The sequence below is a fragment of the Balaenoptera ricei genome, chromosome 16 (assembly GCF_028023285.1).
Source record: "Balaenoptera ricei isolate mBalRic1 chromosome 16, mBalRic1.hap2, whole genome shotgun sequence".
Classification (NCBI taxonomy): domain Eukaryota; kingdom Metazoa; phylum Chordata; class Mammalia; order Artiodactyla; family Balaenopteridae; genus Balaenoptera; species Balaenoptera ricei.
Genome location: NC_082654.1, coordinates 39,839,743 through 39,861,238, shown reverse-complemented (window position 1 = coordinate 39,861,238; position 21,496 = coordinate 39,839,743). Strand labels below are relative to the sequence as shown.

General features: G+C 37.8%; 1 protein-coding gene across 1 annotated transcript in view; it reads left to right on the top strand.

Moving 5' to 3' along the window:
- A1CF (APOBEC1 complementation factor) overlaps positions 1 to 21,496 on the top strand; it is a 76,778-nt gene that overhangs the window by 34,893 nt on the left and 20,389 nt on the right. Inside the window, exons 3-6 of the mRNA XM_059899448.1 lie at positions 7,599 to 7,733; positions 9,534 to 9,664; positions 14,658 to 14,896; positions 21,249 to 21,413. Of these exons, the coding sequence (XP_059755431.1) occupies positions 7,599 to 7,733; positions 9,534 to 9,664; positions 14,658 to 14,896; positions 21,249 to 21,413 (670 nt within the window). The remainder of the gene's footprint in view (positions 1 to 7,598; positions 7,734 to 9,533; positions 9,665 to 14,657; positions 14,897 to 21,248; positions 21,414 to 21,496) is intronic.

Below are 21,496 nucleotides of genomic sequence, written 5' to 3'. Positions count from 1 at the left end.
TAATGGACCAGGTGCCAAGGGGATATGCAATGGAGACACATTGGTTTTAAAAATCCCTGCATTTCCTTTAAGGGTCCTATTGACTAACTCAGAAAACATCCTATGAACATTTTTCCACATTTTAATATGGTGAAAGTCAGCCTCCCTTTCACAAGCATCCTAATACCCTCCCAAGACCTCTGCAATCACCTAGTTAACCCTATTCTCCCTTTTAAATGAAGAATTTCAAGTCAGGAAAAATTTAGTGTCTTGCCGAGACCCTCAGCTTGTAAAAATTCATGGGGGTGTGATAAGGAGAATAATTACTGTATAAAATATCTCACATGCTAAAAGACAAGTGCATTTGATGGAATTCTCCTTGGCATATGTTGAACTAGGAAAGGATAGAAGAAACCAAATGTTCATTATGTGCATATGGCCAAATGTCCTTATTTGCATGTGGATATCTTTATGGCATTTAATCAGATCTCCAACTACTATTAGTCAATTCAGAAAGGCAAATTATATCTATAATAAAAAGTTGGATGGGCCTATTGAATAAATTATACATTGCAAAAAGATAAAAGCCCAAAATGGATAAAGGAATCACCAGAGATTTCACCTAGTTATTTTATAGATGGAATTTACAGGTTCCTGGAGATTGCAGCAGTAAGACAAGGCAACTGCCCAGAGCCAGAAGTGAGCATAAACACAGCAAATCCTGGTCTCAAGATAATATAGGCTGTGCAGTCCATCATTAGTGAAACTCATGGCAAATGTGGACAGAGGGTCTTAGAAGTTAATTTGCATTTTACTTGTTCTCTTATGTAGAAACACACATACACACTCCAAAAATATATATTTTCTGATTTCTAATTTTGTGTAAGGATATTCTTGAATTTAATATACCCATGAATTGGCCAAAAACATATAATAAGCTTTACAAAATGCAAGTTATTTTTAGAAGCCTGTTTGCTCTTAAATACTTCAACAACTGAGATACTGAATTCCTCAAGGGTGGTTGTCACACATAATCCATAAAGGGAAAATATTAGAAGATGAAATTATTAAAGGCATCATCTGATAACAAGTTAGTTCTGTCTCCATAAGACAACTAATAACTTGCAATGAAATTAGGACTATTTTCCTAGGCAATAGGCTTTCAACAGTCAGTCTTCCAAAGTGATACAGGAACATGATTCATAATTTGCTGATAGTTGTTTTTATGAACAAACCATACCATATATTTTTTAAAAATCAAATGTGAGAGCTTTTTGAAGACTGAAACAAAGATAAATTTTCAAAAGCCAAAATCTATTTGCATCTTTGTGATTTTTGCCATAAACACATATAGCCAAAAATAATATTTATTTAGAATTCATTAAATAACTTGAATAGAAATACGGAGTTTAGTGTTAAAAGTAGACCTTTTCTCTTATGTAAGTGGAAAAGGTTTTATGTGATAAATATATTTTCCTGATGTACAATAAAATAAATGCATAACTATTAAAATAAATCATTGATCTATAAACCACCTAATATTACCTCACATAAAATATTTTGAGAAACTCTGGGCTGTATGATGATAAAGTTAAATTTATATTCATGTATTATGTTCCTGCCCAAACTTTGCCTCTTTGTTACTAACTATAGTACCACATTTCTACAAATTCCAACATCCCATTTATTCAGTCTTTACACCACAATTGTTATTGGCTCTTTCTATTTTAAAGAAAATATCTGGCATTCATATTGTGTATGAATGCAAAGCTTGTGAAAAATAGCTAATAATGGTAATGCCAACTTCCACAGTATATAAGTTAAATAAATTCTGCCTTCGAAAAATTCTTAGCCTAAAATAGATTTTACCAATATGAAGTCACTGGTCTTAAGATGTGCAGGTAAACAAACAATACACAAAACAGATCATTATCTTTCATACAGAATTAACAAAGTAAACATTCCCTATAGCACCGTCTGTTGTCCTTAACAATAACAGCATTAGCAGACCGAAGTTAAAATCACATCTAAGAGGATTCTTTTGGTACATCTTATATAAGGCCCCTTAGATATGCCTTGAACCCTATCACATATTGAGATATGTAGTTCGTACACCGGTGAAAGGTAATAGAAATAATGCCTTATAAAGACCTTTATTCAATCTTTCAAATCAACAACCAGGAAAATATGGTATTAATTTATGAACTGCAATAGACAGTCCAGAGAGCTGTTCTCAATGCATTGGCATCAGCTATGAGAAGAGACCACAGGAGTTTAGCTATGGAACCATTGTTCTTGGTATGGTGGTGGTGACTGGCATGCTTGTGAAGGTTAGAAATGTCACCAAGCATGGGGAGATTGTCCAGCACCTGAGCGATCAGGAGGAGAAATAGATACAAACATAGTCAATTGGAAAATGGGTAGGAGAACATCTGAAAGCAATTTATAAGGAAACATACACCATTTCTTCCCTCTTGGCAAGAAAAAACAAAGGACCAAAGGGAACCACAAAGATGATTACAGATTTGGAATATAAAATTTCCAAAGAACCGTTAAAGGAATTGAAATTACTACTCAGAAAAATAGACTGAATGAGAGTTCATTAATTAATATTCTTCTAGTTTATGAATCGGTTCATTTATGTGAGACAACCAACCATCTGGTGTCCATGTTTGATGAAGTTGAACAAGAAAGTAGGTGTGACACACAACATACAAAATTGTGAGGCTGGTAAGCCTGAGAAGAAAAGTCATCACGACTTTTGAACAGTATATTTGCCAAGTTCACCAGATTGAGAATCAGAGGACATTTAGTCTCATGTTTTCTGCAATAAATTAAACCAGTGTAACTTTAAGGAAGTCACATAATATCTCTGGACTCAGTTTCCTCATCTGTAAAATGAGCATATTGGGTTAATATAAAAAAACAGAGAAAAATGTTATAACTACAAGCATGGACTCAGGATTCAGATTTTGTCTTTGTCACTTACTGCTTGTATGTCTTTGGATTTCTCACCTACGAAATGAAAGTAACAGTAGTATCATCCTCATAGGTTTGTTGAGAAGATTAAATGAATTAATACCTGGGAAGCACTTGGCACACTGCTTGACTCAGAGTTAGCCGCTGTTTTAGCCATTGTTTTTTGCTGCTGTTACTATTATGTGCAAGTATTAGAGGTAAATTCTGGCTGATTAAGCAGAAAAGGAGTTTATTAAAAGGATGCTGGTTTACAGAAATTTTGAATTTAGAGAACTAGATTCAAGAGTAAGCTTTTAGGAAAAAAAATAGATATGTATATGTATAACTGAATCACTTTGCTGTAAGCCTGAAACTAATGCAACATTGTAAATTAACTATACTTTAATAAATAATAATAAATTAAATTAAAATTTAAAAATTTTTTAAAGAGTAAGCTTTTAGGAATGAAACGCAAAACCACACCACAAACCTGGAATGATAAGAAAATGTATCCAAGGAGGATTCAACACTAATGTTAGCACGTTGAAAATTTCTGCACCAGAACTCAATTTAACTTTATTATAACCATTACTGTCCTAGTTGCAAGGGACACTAGAAAAGCAAGTATCTGGTATTTTAAACTCCTATAGGAAAAGGGCAGTTTTGCCCAGATTTCCCAGATGTATTAAAAGATCAGATGCCAGGTGGCCCAAATTAACTCAGTCCACTTGTCCTTCATGCTAAGATTTATTGCTTAGAATCATTTACTAAAGGTTGGGTGGTTTTATCCAAGGTCAAGAAGATGGTATATAAAATTTCTTAAAGGCTCTATGGTTCCTTCATGAAAGGCTTAAAATATCTGCAACAGAAGGGACTTCCAAATACTTACTGGGTAGGCTCAGTATCCAGTATTTAAATTAAAGCCACTGGATTTATAGTTAGAATGAGGTCTTTAATTTTTAAATTTACACAGTTGAAGGTCTTCACCTATTTATGTGTGACTTGAGAGAATAAATGGTTTCCAAGTCTTTGATTGGAAAAATAAAAGATCCCAGAGTTCAATGAACAAACACTCATGGCAAACAAAAACCTATATTTTCTCTCTCTGGATGACTAATACATTTGTGCTGCTGGAGGAATTCATCTCACAAGAAGGACATCAGCCGGGAGAGGAAAGAGCAGCTATAACTCGGCTTTATCTATTTTAAACTCCTCAACTATAAAAATACTGCCTAAAATACCAGCAATCCAGCTCCCAACTATCCTTTCCGAGTAACGGACAGCTATTTCAACCCCATGACTAATGCCCAGCGCCTGTCTTAAAGTGGCCTGGACTTCCACCACTGGTGCATTCCCAGCCCCGTGTGTGGCTCATAGGGCAAATCTCCCCCAGTGCTTGAACTTCACCAGTCAGACTCTTGGTGATCCCCCAAAATACTCTTGGTGAATTTAGTTCAATTGTTTACAGAAACAACAGAATTAATCATCTCTCCTACCCAATCATTTTGGCTTATAAGCAGATGAATTCTCCTATATACGTGACATGCACAAAATAGTTTGGTGACATTTTTTAACAATTATAGCAAGAAAGTTGAGGGGGAAATTCTAAAGGTCAATCTGCTGGTTGCCTATTTATTTTCAAGCTATCACACAAAGCTTGTCAAATGAGAAATTCTGGAATAACCATTTCACTATGATGCGATGAAAGTTTGGTTTCCTCAGCAGGAATAGGAAAAATACTGCCAAGTTTGTACTAAATTTATTCCAATAATCCATTGAATAGTATATCTCCAGACATTTAAGAAATATAGAAATGGCCCCAGAGGGAACAGCATCAACCAAATGGTGACAGTCGACCCAAGGAAGTGGATTGTAGTATGACAATAGAAATACACCTCTCTGTAAGCAATAGGTATGAGATATGTTCTTACCCAAAATTTGTGTAGTAAAACGACTGGAAATTGGAAAGGATTTTAAATGCAGCAGAGAGTTTTCAATTCAGTGGCATGATAATATTTTCATAAATAAGTACTTAAATGTGTGAATCTGTTATAAGTGATTAGGCTACCACATAACAAAGCAAAATGTAGTAGGAATTAAGCTGATGGCCTTTGAAACCAGACTGCCTGGCTTCAAATCCTGACTTTTCCACTCCACAACCACATGATCTTGGCAAATTACTTAATCTCTGTGGGCTTAACTGTCTTCTGTAAGGTCCGGATAGTAATAGCCCTTAACCCATGATACTGAGAATTAGAACAGTGCTGTCATATACTAAGTGTTATATAAGTATTTGTTAAGTAAGAAAACTTTAAATATGTCTCTGAAAATATCAAATTCATTTTTTTAGGAAATTCTTGGTTGAGATATGCTCATTGAATTCTTACGTTTTTGTTTTTTTTTTTTTTCCTGTAAGTATAAAACATTTTATTTCTCATATTTTTCAGTGACAGTTTTTCTACTGGATAATCCTGCAAGAATATAGGGGAAGAAAAAAATACAAGAACTCTTGAGGCAAATATTTCAATGTTTAGTAAAATGAAAAGCACCTACTTGCTTGAAGCAAAAAGTAATCAAGGCAAGGTAGAACACCCATATGACATCTTTTTAATTTAAGGCAACATGATTAAATTAGTAGGAATTTTTTAAATGACTGCAATCACAGACATCATTTAAATACTTAAATACTGTGATCCAAAAAGCCTTTGTACTACCACTTATAAAATAATTGAGGGGCTTCCCTGGTGGCGCAGTGGTTGAGAATCTGCCTGCCAATTCAGGGGACACAGGTTCGAGCCCTGGTCTGGGAAGATCCCACATGCCGCGGAGCAACTAGGCCCGTGAGCCACAACTACTGAGCCTGCGCGTCTGGAGTCTGTGCTCCGCAACAAGAGAGGCCGCGACAGTGAGAGGCCCGCGCACCGCGATGAAGAGTGGCCCCCACTTGCCGCAACTAGAGAAAGTCCTAGCACAGAAACAAAGACCCAACACAGCCATAAATACATAAATAAATAAATAAATAAATAAATTTTAAAAAATAATAATAATTGAGAAAGTCTCAAGTTAGTATATGTAGAGATTTAACAGTGAAACTAGAAGCTGCTTTACTTTGATTTTTTTGACAAACAACTATCGCGAAAAACAATGTCTTTAAATAACTAACATGTCTTTTGAAAATATACATAGAAAAATATTTGGAAAGGCAGACAAACTTAACAGTAACTATTTCTACAGATGGGTATGATGCGTTGGGGAATTTTTCTTTTTACTTTATACATGACTAGGTTTTATCCAACATCATGTATCATTTTATGGTATAAAAGTTTTTTAAAGTAGAAATTGTAGAAGTTAGCAATGAATACTGATATTTGGTCTTTTATGTTTTCCTTTCTCCAAAAATCACTTAAAGTACGACAAAGAGCTTTGGCTATGCCTAAGTGGAAAGTAAATTTATTCTTCTCCAGCAAATGAATTATTTCAGCTCAATAGTGGTGGATTAGGCCTATCTTTCACTTTGGGCCCCTGAAGTTATTTTTAGGTCATTAACCTTCAGAAAAATAAAGACAGCAGGGCAGACAAGCATCGGTGCTGCTCCTCCCCCAAAAGGACATTGAATTTACCAAGGATTTTTTTTAGAACAAAGGAAAAAAAAAAAAAAAAAAGAAGCTAATGCTACAGCATTTGGACTGAGAACAGCATTACTCTCCACAAAGAGATGCAACATTAGTAAACACCTTTCACCATCTTGTCAGCTTTGAAGACAGATTTAAGTCCCTCACTGGTTACCCCCAAAATTAGCCAGTCCACTGTTTCAAATGTTAACCTTCATGATGTTTCTATTTAGGGGCCCACATTGCCTTGCTCAGTGCATGAAACAGCCTCAATCCAGGGAGACAAGAAGAGAATTAATAACTATTGAATATATATCACATGCCAAGACCTGTGCCATGCAAATTTGATACATTATCTCCTTTAATCAAAAGCTGATAGTATCTCCACTTAATATATGAAAAACACTGAGGTTTGGGGAAGTCAAGCATTTTGCCCAGCGCCCCACAGCTAGTGGGTCATGGAGCCAACTAGTTCAGGTCCAGAACCTCATAGACTTCAATATTAAATCAGAACCCCAGATTCAAATTATAATCAGATCCTTTGATGATCAGGCATTGGTGAGTTTGAATGGCAAAATAATAACAAACCAAAAAAATAGCAACCCTTTATATTTGTCCAGCACTTTATAAGTTTTCACAGTGCTTATCTGGAGCAAGTCGCTAAAACAAGAGCATGGTGTTGAAATTCACACAAAAGAGGGACTTCCCTGGTGGTCCAGGGGATAAGACTCCGCGATCCTAATGCAGGGGGCCTGGGTTCAATCCCTGGTCAAGGAACTAGACCTCACATGCATGCCACAACTAAGAGTTCGCATACTGCAACTAAAGATCCCACGTGCCACAACTAAGCCCTGGTGCAGCCAAATAAATATTTTTTTAAAAATTCATACAAAAGAGATGTCCATTTTTATCCTCTGACCAGTCCACTACTATTACTTGTCAATAAGTATCTTCCTTATTGAGAAATGATTTTGAAAATAGTTGAGGAACTCAAACTAAAGATTCTATTGTTTTCTTCTCTCCCTCCTACAATCCACATGGGATTTGCAGGAAAATGGACAAAGAAAATATGGTGGTCCCCCACCTGGTTGGGATGCTGCACCCCCAGAAAGGGGCTGTGAAATTTTTATTGGAAAACTTCCCCGAGACCTTTTTGAAGATGAACTTATACCATTATGTGAAAAAGTGAGTCTAAAGATTTTTTTTTTCATCTTTCAAGGAAAAAATACTACTCTCTTCACCTTGCTTTCACTCTCATTCTTCTTGGTCAGTGATGGTTTCTCTTCCAATTACCATTCCTCAATCATGGACAAAGTTAAAAACTTCCCAGCTGTTAGTGATTGGCCCCTAATTATCACTGCCTTGAATCATCTCTGTCCTGTTACTGACAGCTGAAACTACCATTGCTGATGACGTTTTAATCTATATTTCAATCCCCCATCTCCACTAGCATAGCCATCTTACTGCAAACTCAACAGGTCTATCAATCTAGAATAACACTACAACAGCCTGTCTAAAATAAGATATTGCTTCAACTTTGAAATGTTAATATGGTTTTATAAAGTGTAAGATTTTCACATTAAAAAATGTGTATGTCATGGCTCAACCGTGTCCCCATACATATTGATCCAGAATGAAATTTCCTTCTACAAATTTGAATGCAATCAACAAGATTAATAACATGGTTTTTCAGTCACTATATAATAAAGGAATAAATTTCCTCAGTTTTAATTCCAAATGATATTTTGCTACTAAACCCAAAGTTAAAGCAAAAATACAAAATTAACATTTTCGATAATTTACCAAGTAGTGTTTAAAATTCCTAGAAAATTTAATGAGAGTTTAGCTATTTCTTTTCCTAAATGCCAAAATCAGCTGTGTGTGTGTGTATGTGTGTGTGTGTGTGTGTGTAATTCAGCTCAGTTTCAGAACTACTCTTAATTTTATACAAACAACGTCACTTGGCACGTGCATAAATTACAAGGACTTAATCCTGTAAGAATCTTATATACTGAACATGAAAATGAGCACCAAGAAACACTCGAAATGCAGAGATGAAACATGCTTGAACTCTTTCCTAATGAGCCCAGAAAAAAATAGGTGTCCATCACTGAGTACCGTGGGGTGGCGTGGGGCTGACCTGTGGGTCAGACACCACTGACATAATAGAAGTAGCTTAATGATGCCTCTTCTCCCCACGCGTGTCCCTCACATCTGTGTGGGCCACCCGTCTTACAGCAGCCAGCAATAATGAATTACTGTGTCTGGATTATAGAGAAGAGTTGGGGTAGCAGGAGGGAATAGTATATAAGCAAAGCAGCAGAGTTACAGTGAGAGGGATAGAGTGAGTTCACTGCTACCATGGAGGTGCTGGCCCTAGATCAGTTGTGTTAAGACTAGCATTTACCTTCAGCCTACAGATGGAGAAAACAGGGCTCCCAGGACCATCCTCTGAAACACACCTTCTGTGTTCACCTTTATATCATGGTAGGTGGAAAAGATAGCTAAGAAGTCAGTTTCACAAGGCTCCAAATGAGTGTTCTTGGTTTTGGTTTTAAACATCACTGGTAGATTATGATCAAGTAAAGATAAAAACTATGGAGGCCTCAGAGGCCAACGTAAAGGGCAAGGACAAATCTATCAAGAAATTGTACTTCTGATGACAAGTGTGTTTTCTGGTCCCTAAGATGTTGTATAAATCCCCAGATAATTGTGTGATGAAAGGTCACTTGCTCTGCCAAAAATATACATTCTGGCAACTCAGGCTGAAATGCTACTTGTACATGTTTTCTTTATTTATCCTGACTTTGCCCATGAGTCAGATAACAGATCTGAACCCAGCATGAAAACATGCAAACTATTACACATGGGATGCAAATGCCAAACACGGCAGAGACTTCAGAAAACATTGTGTATGCGTGTGTGTGTGTGTTTTCATTTGGAAGTACAAATGTATAAATATGAATTCTCTCTTATTACTTGTAGATTGGTAAAATTTATGAAATGAGAATGATGATGGATTTTAATGGCAACAATAGAGGATATGCATTTGTAACATTCTCAAATAAACAAGAAGCCAAGAATGCAATCAAGCAACTTAATAATTATGAAATTAGGTAAGATCCATCTCTTCTAGATTAAAAGTGAATCAGACAATGTACCTTTATCTGTTCTTCCATCAAGTTTATCTAATACAGTATATGCAAAATATAGCCAAAATCAGAAATAACAGGTTAGTTCTTTTTCTTGGAAATCAATTTAATGAAATGTTTATTTAACCAACACTATATAAGGTGCCAGACTAAGTTCTGTGAAATGTTCAAAGAAGCAAAATTCATTCATTTATCCATTTCATAAATATGTGCTGGACACTGTTGAAAACATTAGAAGTATCAAGGTACACTTTCCTACACTCATAGTGAGCAATTGGATGTATAAGATTATTTAAAAGAGTTTGAAAAAATAAAAACCAGGAAATGGGGTAAAGTTGTGTGAGGAGGTTGCTACTTTAACTTGATGTATTTAAGAAAATATGCTTCCGGAAAGTAAAATTTGATCTGAGACTTGAATGAAAAGAATCCGCCATGACAGTCAGACCTGGAGGAAAATCATTTCAGAGAAAGAAAGAACAGCAAGTGCAAAGGTCTCAAGATGAGAATAAGCATGATGTGTTAAAGGAACAGAAAGAAAGCCAACATTCGGAAGAGTAAAGAGAGGAGGGTTGAAGGCAATACAGTTGGATAGTCTTATATTTCATCATTAAGAATTTGGATTTTATTCTAATAAAAAGGGGAAATCACAGGAGGTTTTAATTAGATTCATGCTTTTTTACAACATTCCTCTGACTACTAAGTGAAGAATGGACTGTAGCAGGGTAAGGACTGAAAGAGGGAAGACAGTTCAAAGGCTGCTGCTGTGTCTAGAACTAGACGGGAGATGGTGGTGCTTGCATAAGGGGTTAGTGGTAAAGGTGGTAAAAAGTCAGATGTGTGATATATTTTGGAGGTTGAATAGACAAGACTGGCTAAATATTGGATTTAGAGTGTGAGTGGATTTATAATTCAGGGAAGAAAATTAGGATTTTGGTCCAAGTATGTGTGGATGTGATAGTGTCATAGAGATGGAAAAGGCTGGGAGAATAACAGGAAAACATGAAGAGCTCTGTTTGGGACAATTTACATTTGAGATGCACATTAGACGTCCCAAGGGAGTTGCTGATTGTATGATATTGGAGTCAGGAGAATGGTCACGATTGGAACGTAAATTTGGGGGTCAACCAAATATAGGCAATATTTGAAACCATGGGATTAGCAGAGGGTTCCAGGACATAACCCTATACAATTTTATAAATTGTATTTATACAATTTATATTTTGTATTTATAAATTGTATTTATGTTCCAGGACATAACCCTATACAATTTTATAAATTGACAATACATGAAATTATCTACGATCTAAAATCTAAACCAGAGAGAACTGCCATAAATCCTTTCTTAAGGAAGCCCAGGGCCACGTGGAAGAAAGATTAGTGTGTTAGATGAAAAAGCAATAGCCTGGGGTCAGATGGGCCTCAGCTGAGTGCCAAAAAGTGACTTGACCTCTCTGAGCCTCAATTTCCTCATCTATAAAGTAGGAATAATAATACTTATTTCATAGGTTTATTATGGGGTTGTTATCAAGATTTCAATATGTTTAGCTTAGTGTTTGGAACATAGTAATAGGTCAATAAGTGATAGAACTCTTACATATTAGCACATTCATTAATTCTGAGATGCAGTCTTTCACCTATATTTTCTTCCTGTAACAGAGATGCACTTTAAAACTGAGGGAATCTTAAATTTAATGAATACAGAGAGAGTAGATTTCCTATCATTAGTTTTCTCTCACTTCCTATAGGCTCAAAATAAGTCCTGCATTATCCTTGTAATTCTGTAGTCAGCCAACTACTGGGTCATTTTTCTTAAACCCCTTAGCCATGAAAAGATTGATTGGACTTGGCAACTGCTAGTAGCCTAGTCATTCAGTACCAGGATTGGATTCTGGAACAGATTCTTGGAAAAAACATAAAGGAGGCTCCCCTTCCACACATGCCACCATGGATCCAAAAGAGCTCTGATATATGGAAAATGTTTTGGTATGAGAATCAGGAGATCAGAGGTCTAGCCCAGGTTCCTTTGGACAAATCCTTTGACCTCTTTCAGCATCCATTTTATATTATCACCTGATCACGCAGAGTTATTCCAAGCATCCATCATATGAAATAATATATACTAAATTATTTTAGAAAGGGCTATAAAAAGCTATATTAAGATATATTAGTGATGTTTTCAGGAATTAGAAGATTCTCCATTCCTTGGTCTTTCATAGAAACTAAACATCTTAATAGCAAAGGTTATTCTCAAAATAGCTTTTAAGTTGAGATGGATGTAGAATTGGCTCTGGTAGGGAATCAACAAAGTTTGCTGTATCTACTTAATATATTGTTACACACTGGAGCCTGTCAATACTTTTTGAAAATAGACGGGGTATGAACAATGAACACAATCCATTAAAAAATAACAGTATCTTCTGTGAATTTCAATGTCTTCATCTATAAAATAGAGACAAAAATATACCTACCTCATGGGGGGGATTATGAAAAATAAAGGAGATAATGCATGTAAAGCTCAGTGCCTGACACATATCAGATGCTCTATAAATGTTTGTGGATGGTTACGATGATGGCAGGAGGGTGCAGAAAAGGAAGAGGAAAAATATGACAAAGCATTTGGAAAGAGAAAGTTGGTGGCCAAAACTCCAGTTAAAGTTCAGGTTGGATGCCAGAAGCAAGGTGATGGCACAGAGTGACTTTGAATTTTCATGAGTAGGATAAATGGAATGTGAAATAGCAGAATAGACACCCCAGGGCCAACCTCACCTACTTCCACTCTGCCTTGGATGTTGTCAGAGAGAGAACCTTTCTTGTAGAGAAGAGGTTGGTTTGTTACCTCTCCTTGTTACAAATCTTTGGTTTGTTTTTAGCCACTGTCTCTGAGGGGATAGATAAGGTTCTTATCCGGAAAAGACCCACAGGTGTCATATCGTCCTCCTCGTCATCAAATATCCACTGAGCATCCTCTAAATGCCTGGCTTCTGGCGACGTTAAAGTCGTGCCCTCAGCTTTGGAGAGAGAGTTTTCCGTCTCCAAGCAATTCTGGGAAAGGTGCCTGACAAATCACACAGATTTAAAAACAGGATATGGAGACTCCAGCCTCCCCCTACTGGTAACTGACGGGCCCCTGAATGATCAAAAATATAATTTCTAAATAAATAACATCTTGGAACAAAAGGTTTAAGTTAAAAAAAGAAAAAAAAGAAAAAACCCTGAAAGATCACTTTATCGACCCTTCCCTCCCCCCAGAAAAAAACACATTGTTAGGACAATGTTCAACAAATGGAGATGGACCGGTTACATGTCTGATATGTGGTCCCTGGTTCTTCAACAAAGCATAGAGGACAACTAGGACAGAGCTCAGCCTGGGCGAGGACACCTGCCACACAGCTGAGAGCCACTACTTCCAAGGAATCAGAGCAATCTCCCACTCACCTGGCTGAGCACTTTTTACTCAGGAGGAATGAGTGGCTTCCGTTAAGGGAATTTTACCCATTTTTAATAACTGAGTTATTACAAAAGTCACATGGTCTAACACACAACACACAAAAACAGCCAAAAAACAGTAATACAAGTTCAAACCGTTCCTTCATTACCCTATTGCCTAAAGAGAATCACTATGTTGAATTTTTATAGTCTTTCTAGATTTTCTATAGTTTTAATCAAAATGGCTTTCTCATATACTCATTTTAGTCTTTTTCTTTTTTTTTTTAACCCAGCAGCATAGTGTGCACTGGCATTTTCAACCATCAAATACTCTCCTATGTTACTATGTTTACTCTCCTATGTTACTATGTTTATTGACCACAGAGCATTCTAGGTTATGAATGCTCATCTTTTCTATACCAGTGCACCCCAGCCAGGAGAAATACTGTCCCCCTAAGGGACATGGAGAAAGATGAAGAGGCATTCTTGGATGACCTAACAGGTGGATTTTGGCATTTAGTGGTCAAGAACCAGGGATGACAAACATACCACGGTATACAATGAGGAAATGTCCAGCCCCAGAGTCAGTCATCTCAGCTGAGATACATTAAACCAGTCCTGCATGATGGACTGTTTTGCTCATTTCCAATTTGGGAGCTATTTTAAATAGTAGCGGTGAATAACCTTATACAAAAATGCTGATGCTCGTCTTTATTTCTAAGGACACTCCCCTAGAGGGGCATTATTTGGCCAAAGGTTACACACACTTAAGACTTTTGATACATTTTCCCACATGTCCCCCAGAAAAGTTGAACCAACCTACACCTTGCCAATGAAGGTATCCACCAACTGGCTGATAAGCAACACTGCACAGTGGAAGAAACAGGGATTAAACTGAATCCAGAGGCCAATTTTAACTCTCAAAATCTACAAAATCTTAAGCAAGTCACTTATATATCTTGGAGTCTCAAGCTCTTCAACTGTAAAATGGAAACAATACCTATTCTGCCCATCTCACGGGCTCCTTGTGTCGGCCAAATAATATGTGAAACTCTGTTCTGTATAGGGGACTTTCATAGTGATCATGTCAGAATAGCTTCTCTATTTGGTTGGAAAAAAAGGGAGCACCAGGGGTTGCAACCTCAGATACCTCCAGGGCAGGATACAAGAGTACACTGAGCCAGGTGTAAAGACCTCAGGATTGATGATGTATTAGGAAGTGCCGAGGAGTCACAATAACTAGTGAATCTACATATACTCTAAAGACAGCAGACGCAACTCAGTTTCAAATATTTTTTTTCTTTAAAAATGCAGAGCCAAGGTTGACAGAACTTCCAGTTTCTCAAAAGCAGCTACAACTTTCCAAAACCAGTTTAAACACTAAGACGACCAAACGTTCCATATCCACAGGCCATATCAGGTCCCGGGCCTGATATTTTCCATTTCAATTTCAATATATATTTTCATTTTCCATCTTAAACCTTAATCGAGCAAAGACTCTCACCAATCAAAATGCCTGCTGTTTTTGCAGAAATGGGCGTCTGTTAGGGGTCTGTGCCAGCGTGGACAACTGTCGATTATTTGTTGGGGGAATCCCAAAAACCAAAAAGAGAGAAGAAATCTTATCAGAGATGAAAAAGGTCACCGAAGGAGTTGTGGATGTCATTGTCTACCCAAGTGCTGCAGATAAAACCAAAAACCGGGGCTTTGCCTTCGTGGAATATGAGAATCATCGGGCAGCTGCCATGGCCCGGAGGAAGCTTCTGCCAGGTTAGGACCCCTCCTCAAAGAGGAGACTTCTCCACTCCATCCTGCCTGCCTCAGGCTGTTGTCCTCCTTAGCAAAGGAAACAAACGCCTGTTGTTCGTTTTTTTTTTGCTCTTTATCTCTGGTTATGTTACATTTTTTAAACTCTTGGTCTTTCTTATTTATCTCACAGTTGATTCAGTTCCCTGAAGTTTTCACAGATTGGGTTCTGAAAACTATTCACTTTGTGCATTAAATCCAATGTACATTGCACAGGAGAAGTCCAGAACTTGAAGTTATAGCAACCCTATACTGAATCTTTAAACTGAAGAATCTCCTTAAAAGTAAATTTATCAGTCAACAGTTATCTTTGTATATAGTTTTTGTTATCAGGCTTATTAGAAATAGGGTATATGTTATCCATTATAATGTAGAAATAATAAATATGCAAGTGATACATTATCCCAATGACAATTAAAATGACATAATTTTATATGACTCCCTAGTGTCTAATAATTTCTGTCTAATTTTAGGGAATAGAAATAATAACTTTCCATAGAAAGACACCTTAGATGCTACAGCCACGAGGTAGGTCCTATTTGGTCAACAACCATAAATTCCTGGGTTTAGAAGACGCCACCAAGACACTGCCCCACTAAGATCAACTTAGGAAAAATTGTTGAAAGTCCTGTGCTTGTTATAAAATATTTGCCAAACTTACACAAAGGTATTAAAATGAATTAATATTAAAATGATAAGTATTTCAAGAATGGCATATTGAACACGTTGGAATCAAGGATTCTCTTAAGTACTGTGGAAGTTACCAGAATCTAAAACAAAGCAAAACAGCAACAAAAACACCTACATTTATTTTTATTTTTAAAAATAAAACCAATAGGATTAGCCCTCCAGAAATTTTCAAAATTGAAAGATGGCTTCTGAGCTTGGGGAATATGTTTTTTTTGTTTTTTTTTAAATTATTAATTTATTTTTATTTATTTATTTATGGCTGTGCTGGGTCTTCGTTTCTGTGCGAGGGCTTTCTCTAGTTGCAGCAAGTGGGGGCCACTCTTCATCGCAGTGCGCGGGCCTCTCACTATCACGGCCTCTCTTATTGCGGAGCACAGGCTCCAGACGCGCAGGCTCAGTAATTGTGGCTCACGGGCCTAGTTGCTCTGCGGCATGTGGGATCCTCCCAGACCAGGGCTCGAACCCGCGTCCCCTGCACTGGCAGGCAGACTCTCAACCACTGCGCCACCAGGGAAGCCCCGGGGAATATGTTTTAATAATATTTTCATGAAGGCAGCTTAAAGTGAAAAAATATGAGATATCCCCCAAAATTGCTAAATCTATTGAGAGGTGGACATTTTTTATATTCAATATAATATTATTAATATATTTTATACATGTGTAATAGTATTGTTATAAAACATAGGAAAGAGAAATTTTGCAAAGACTAAAGAAGATGAAATCAATATTTAAAATTTTAACAGTAAAAATGTTTTGATCTGAGGTGGATATTTTTAATGGGGAAGCTTCCATTCACCACTTCTTCACTACCCAGTGGTCAAGTCACCTGACTCACAGGTGCATAGAATCACTAAAACTCTTCACGCTGCTTACCTAGCCTCTCAGTGACCTGAACTTAATATTTTGCTGTCCTCTTCAACATCAACAATTCTGCTTTCGAAAAGTGCCTCATATCCATCTTGTTCTCAGGCCATCACCGTAGGCTAAACACATATATTCCCAAACTTGGATTCTTTTTTTTTCCAAGGTCTCCTAAGTATTCTCCCAGCTCTGCTTTCTCTTTGATGCCCCCAGCCCCCCACCTCCCCCACCTACTCCATCCTAAACATTACCACCAGAGTAGTGTTCCTAAAATAACATATCATCATTTCTACAAGTTCTTCCAAATAGTAGGAATTCAATCTCTCCTTGTTAAGAGGCTGAATGATGTCACTCACTCATTAGTTCAAAAATATTCACCAACTTGCTGCTGCATATGAGATAAAGCATAAACCTCTGAGCTTGTCATTTAAGGCCTTTGACTCGGGGCCCCAGTTCTTTTCAAACATAATTTGGACCTTCTTTTTCACAATAAACACCCTCCTTTCTATCAGGACAAACTCAGTGTCCTAGACAACACCATGCTCGTTTTTTGTATCCTTTATTTTGAATGCTGTATCCCCTACTAGAATGACCTGCCCCTCCCCGTCTCTACTGACTCACGGCATTCAAAGCCCCAGGTTAACCACCACTTCACTGAGAAACCAGCTTCCACTATTCCATCCCACATTAATCGTTTTCCTCCTTCATTACCTGTGAAAACAGATATGTACAATCATTTGGGGGACGGGGGAGGATGGCAGTGAAAGAGGGTCCAAAATGGGAGAAAGAGTTTTCAGCAGCCAGACAATCAGTGTTCCTAGGGAAATAAAACTTCCCGTCAGCTTCCCTTCTTCAAAGAAAACAGCACATTGACCCACAGAAAGAGCTTGTCTTTACCTGAGTTGAACTGACTAGGCCGGGCAAGGCTGAGCAGCTAGGCGGCAAGAATTCTCAAGCACTGTGTTATGCTTCCACCCAAGATCCTGAGCTTTCCCTATGGAGTCTCTGGCCAGGACGCAGCAATATATAGGCTGCCTCACTCTCCCCAGGCATTTTCTCATCCTCATGATGATTGGAGGCAGCCCCCTCCCCCCCTTTGCTTGTTGCCCTTTAAGTTGGCCTCAGCTGGTTGAGTTTCAGTCCACTGGAGTTTACTCAGACTGCCTCATCAGCAGAATAACAAGAGGCGGTGAATAAGCCAGCCAGAGCAAACTGCTTCCTTTCTACTGAAGCCTGAGAGTAAAATCTATTACCCATTTGGACATCTACTTATGACCTCACCATAGATTAAACAACAACACAGGATTTCAGTAATGGGCAATCCTCTGGAGACCCCAGTTTGAAAGAAGAAGGAGAGCTTTAAGAAACGTGGTAAGCAAGGACCACAAGAAGCTTTTCCTTCTTAATTGATCCAGACTTGAAGACAGAGAGAAAATTGTGGTCTAAAGTGGTATATTGCCTCCCACCAACTACCTCCTCAAACAGTGGACGCTCCCTCTTGACATTGAATCTTTACTGAGGTGTACGTAGAACAAAGTTGATGCATCCAATTCAGGCATTATCAAAGCATTCTAAGGATACTCTGAAAAAAAGTTCCAACAGTGGTTTGCAATTTTAGCCTCCATCAGAATCACCTGGAGGGCTCGTTAAGGCACAGATTGCTGGGGCCCCCAACCCCAGAGTTCCTGATTCAGTAGGTGTGGTATGGGGTCTGATCATTTGCATTTATAACAAGTTCCCAGGATGCAACTGCCCCTGAGACCACAAGGTTGAGCTCTGATCATCTAAATCAAGGGTGGTCCATGGTGGGCTACAAATTTGAATTATCTGAGGAGATTTTTAAACAATACCAGTGCCCAAATCAACCTCTAATTGAATCTGCTTCTCTGGGGGGCGGCGTTGGAGCACTGATATTTTAAGTTTTCCAGATAATTCTGTTGTGTAGCCAAATTTTGTGATCCACTGCTAAATCTATCAACTAATGACATTAGCCACTCACCTGCATGGGAAATAAATAGGAACACCTGGGAAACATGTATTAAGCGTCTACAATGTACTTTGCTTTCTTCTAAATGACAAGGTTCTAAAAAAAATCATACCCAATTTGAGTGAGTGACACTATTCACATTGGACACAAAGAATGTATATTCTGAGGAAACTATACATCCCCAAAAATAGATCAAAAATACTCAAGAGGAATGTACGTTATTGAATTATCATTTAAAAGCAATAAATTAAGTCCCTTCTTTTTTTTTTAAGTTTTAAATAGGTGGGTTTTTTAAAATTTTTATTGCCGTATTGTTGCTTTACAATGTTGCGTTAGTTTCTGCTGTACAGCAAAGTGAATTAGCTATATGTACACATATATCCCCTCCTTTTTGGATTTCCTTCCCATTTAGATCACCACTGAGCACTGAGTAGAGTTCCCTGTGCTGTACACTAGGTTCTCATTAGTTATCTGTTTTATACATAGTAGTGTATATATGTCAATCCCAATCTCCCAATTCATCCACCCCCCCTTTCCCCCCTTTGTGTCCATACATTTGTGCTCTACGTCTATGTCTCTATTTCTGCTTTGCATATAGGTTCATCTGTAGCATTTTCCTAGATTCCTCATATATGCGTTAATGCATCACCTTCTTTTGTCTTCACAACAACCCTGAGAAGCAAGTACTTTTATTATCCCAATTTTACAGATGAGGAAACTGATGCTTAGAAAGGTTGTTTCCTAGCCAGGATCATTAATCTGATATTTGAACTTGTCTGACTTCAAAGCTCAAGTTCACAAATCACTTTCCAACACTGCCTTTCACAGGGATGTTTATGGAAATCGCTGCTCCCTGCACCTCCTCTCACTTCTATCCACTTTAACCTTTTCCACATCTTCAAGCCTGTGAATGACTTACCGTGGTCCCAGTCTGGGAAGGCAAAAGGCAATGGGCTAGAACCGTGTTCTCAATTTTGGCTGAATTAACTGAGGTGCTTTTCAAAATCCTGAGGCCTAGACCACTTAAATCAGAAATGGAAAAGAGGGTCCAGAGGTCAGCGATGAGCCGATTCCCAGGGAAAAATCAAAAGCACTGATTTCTAATATTTTTGGATTTCCATACTGTTGACACTCCCACTGTGGCTCACTTCAAACCACCAAGGTGACATCAATTGACTCACAAAATTCTGAATATTTAACAGTCTATTCTTGCAGGTAGAAAGGACCTGAGTCCAGCACACCCAGTGGAACCCATATTTTTGTAAGCTCTTCTACTATGGGGCCAAGATTGAGAACCACTGAGCTACAGAAACCAGAGTCACCTGGGAGCCTTAGGGTTTTGGGGATAAAACCCTTAGCAAAGTCTGTGTAAAGCATAGAAAGGAAGGGAATGGAAGAAAAAGGAAAGGAGATGTAGAAGGGGAGTGGAAGGGAGGAGGAAAAGAGAGTGATGGAGAAAACTATCCTCTGGGCCGCAAGGCAGAACAAGGTAGCCAGCCAACTGGGATAGCAGGAGCCAGCCTCCCGCTAACTCACTGGGATTCGCTAACTCATTAGGATGCGTCTATCCTTTGTTTGAGTTTTAGAATGTCAGTGCCACAGATGCTTTCACTGACTGTTTTTTAAGGAATAAAAAGATGCATTTTGATTAAAAATATTTACCTCTTGTGTAGTAATTAAACAAGTAAACCCTTACCAACACTGAGAATTTCTGATTTTGTTCTCTCACACTTTTTATTGCTTCCAGGATATAACTTGTTCCAAGACCAATAAAAATAAACATTTCCAATCAAATTTAGAAATTGAGTTGACCCTCACCCTCCTCTCATCACTTCAACATGGATCTGTACTGTGTAGGGGTACAGGGGTTGAGTAACAGAAATAAAAGGGAGCAGTGGAGAAGTGAAATAGATCTGGGTAAGGTATCTTCTCAAAAGCTCATTTCCTCTTCTGTAAAATTGGGAAAGTCATTCCCCTCCCCACAGAGTTACTGTGAGAAGGAACTGAGAGAATATGGGAAACACACAGTAGAGTGCAAGACATTCAATAAATTGCAGTTATATAGGAATACAAATATATATGTAGTCATGGATAACAGCTACCCTTTCAAGATGAGTTCAATTTCCCATCATAGACTCTTCATTGCTCTTTGTCTTAATTTAGAAAATAATAATAACTTTTTCTCCAGATTTCTGAGTTGTCTATGTTCTGACAAAGCGAGAATTAGGAGGGAATATAGTTGATCAGAGCTCTGACCGAGTGTAAGTGACCGAAAACAAACTAGGGGTACCTGAGCCCTACCCACCCTTCACATGCACCATTTTTGGACAGCTCAGTGGTGGCACCTAGTCACACAGATTCCAACCGCAGCAGATATACTTCCTAATGACCTTTCTAATGCTTCAGGAAGCCAGACTCTATGTCTGAGCTCTAAATCCATTCTTTTCCTTTCTTCCGTTTTTGCCATCTCCGATGACTACCTTCACCCTGTGAGAACTAGGACCCAAACATGACCACTGCTGCCTCATTTCTGTTCCATTTCAAACCAAGTTCTAGTTCTGTTTATACCCTATCATTATAATAAGCCACTTGTCATACAGAACTCCTCCCTTCTAGCCAGGTCTTATTTGAAATGTCTCTTAAAATCAATAATCACCTCTTTTAATATTAGTCTTCTTGCTCAATCAAGACCTCAAAGTTCAATTTAAAAGTCCATTAGTATGAACTGAGATGATGTCCTAATTTCTATATAATTGTACTTGTGATCCTTCTCAACAGGAAGAATTCAGTTATGGGGACATCCTATTGCAGTAGACTGGGCAGAACCAGAAGTAGAAGTTGATGAAGACACAATGTCTTCCGTGAAAATCCTGTATGTAAGAAACCTAATGCTGTCTACCTCTGAAGAGATGATTGAGAAAGAATTCAACAATATTAAACCAGGTAGGACATACCAGACAAGATTACTTTTTCAAAACATACTTTAAAAACACTTATGCTTGTGATGACTTCCTGTACCTTTAAAT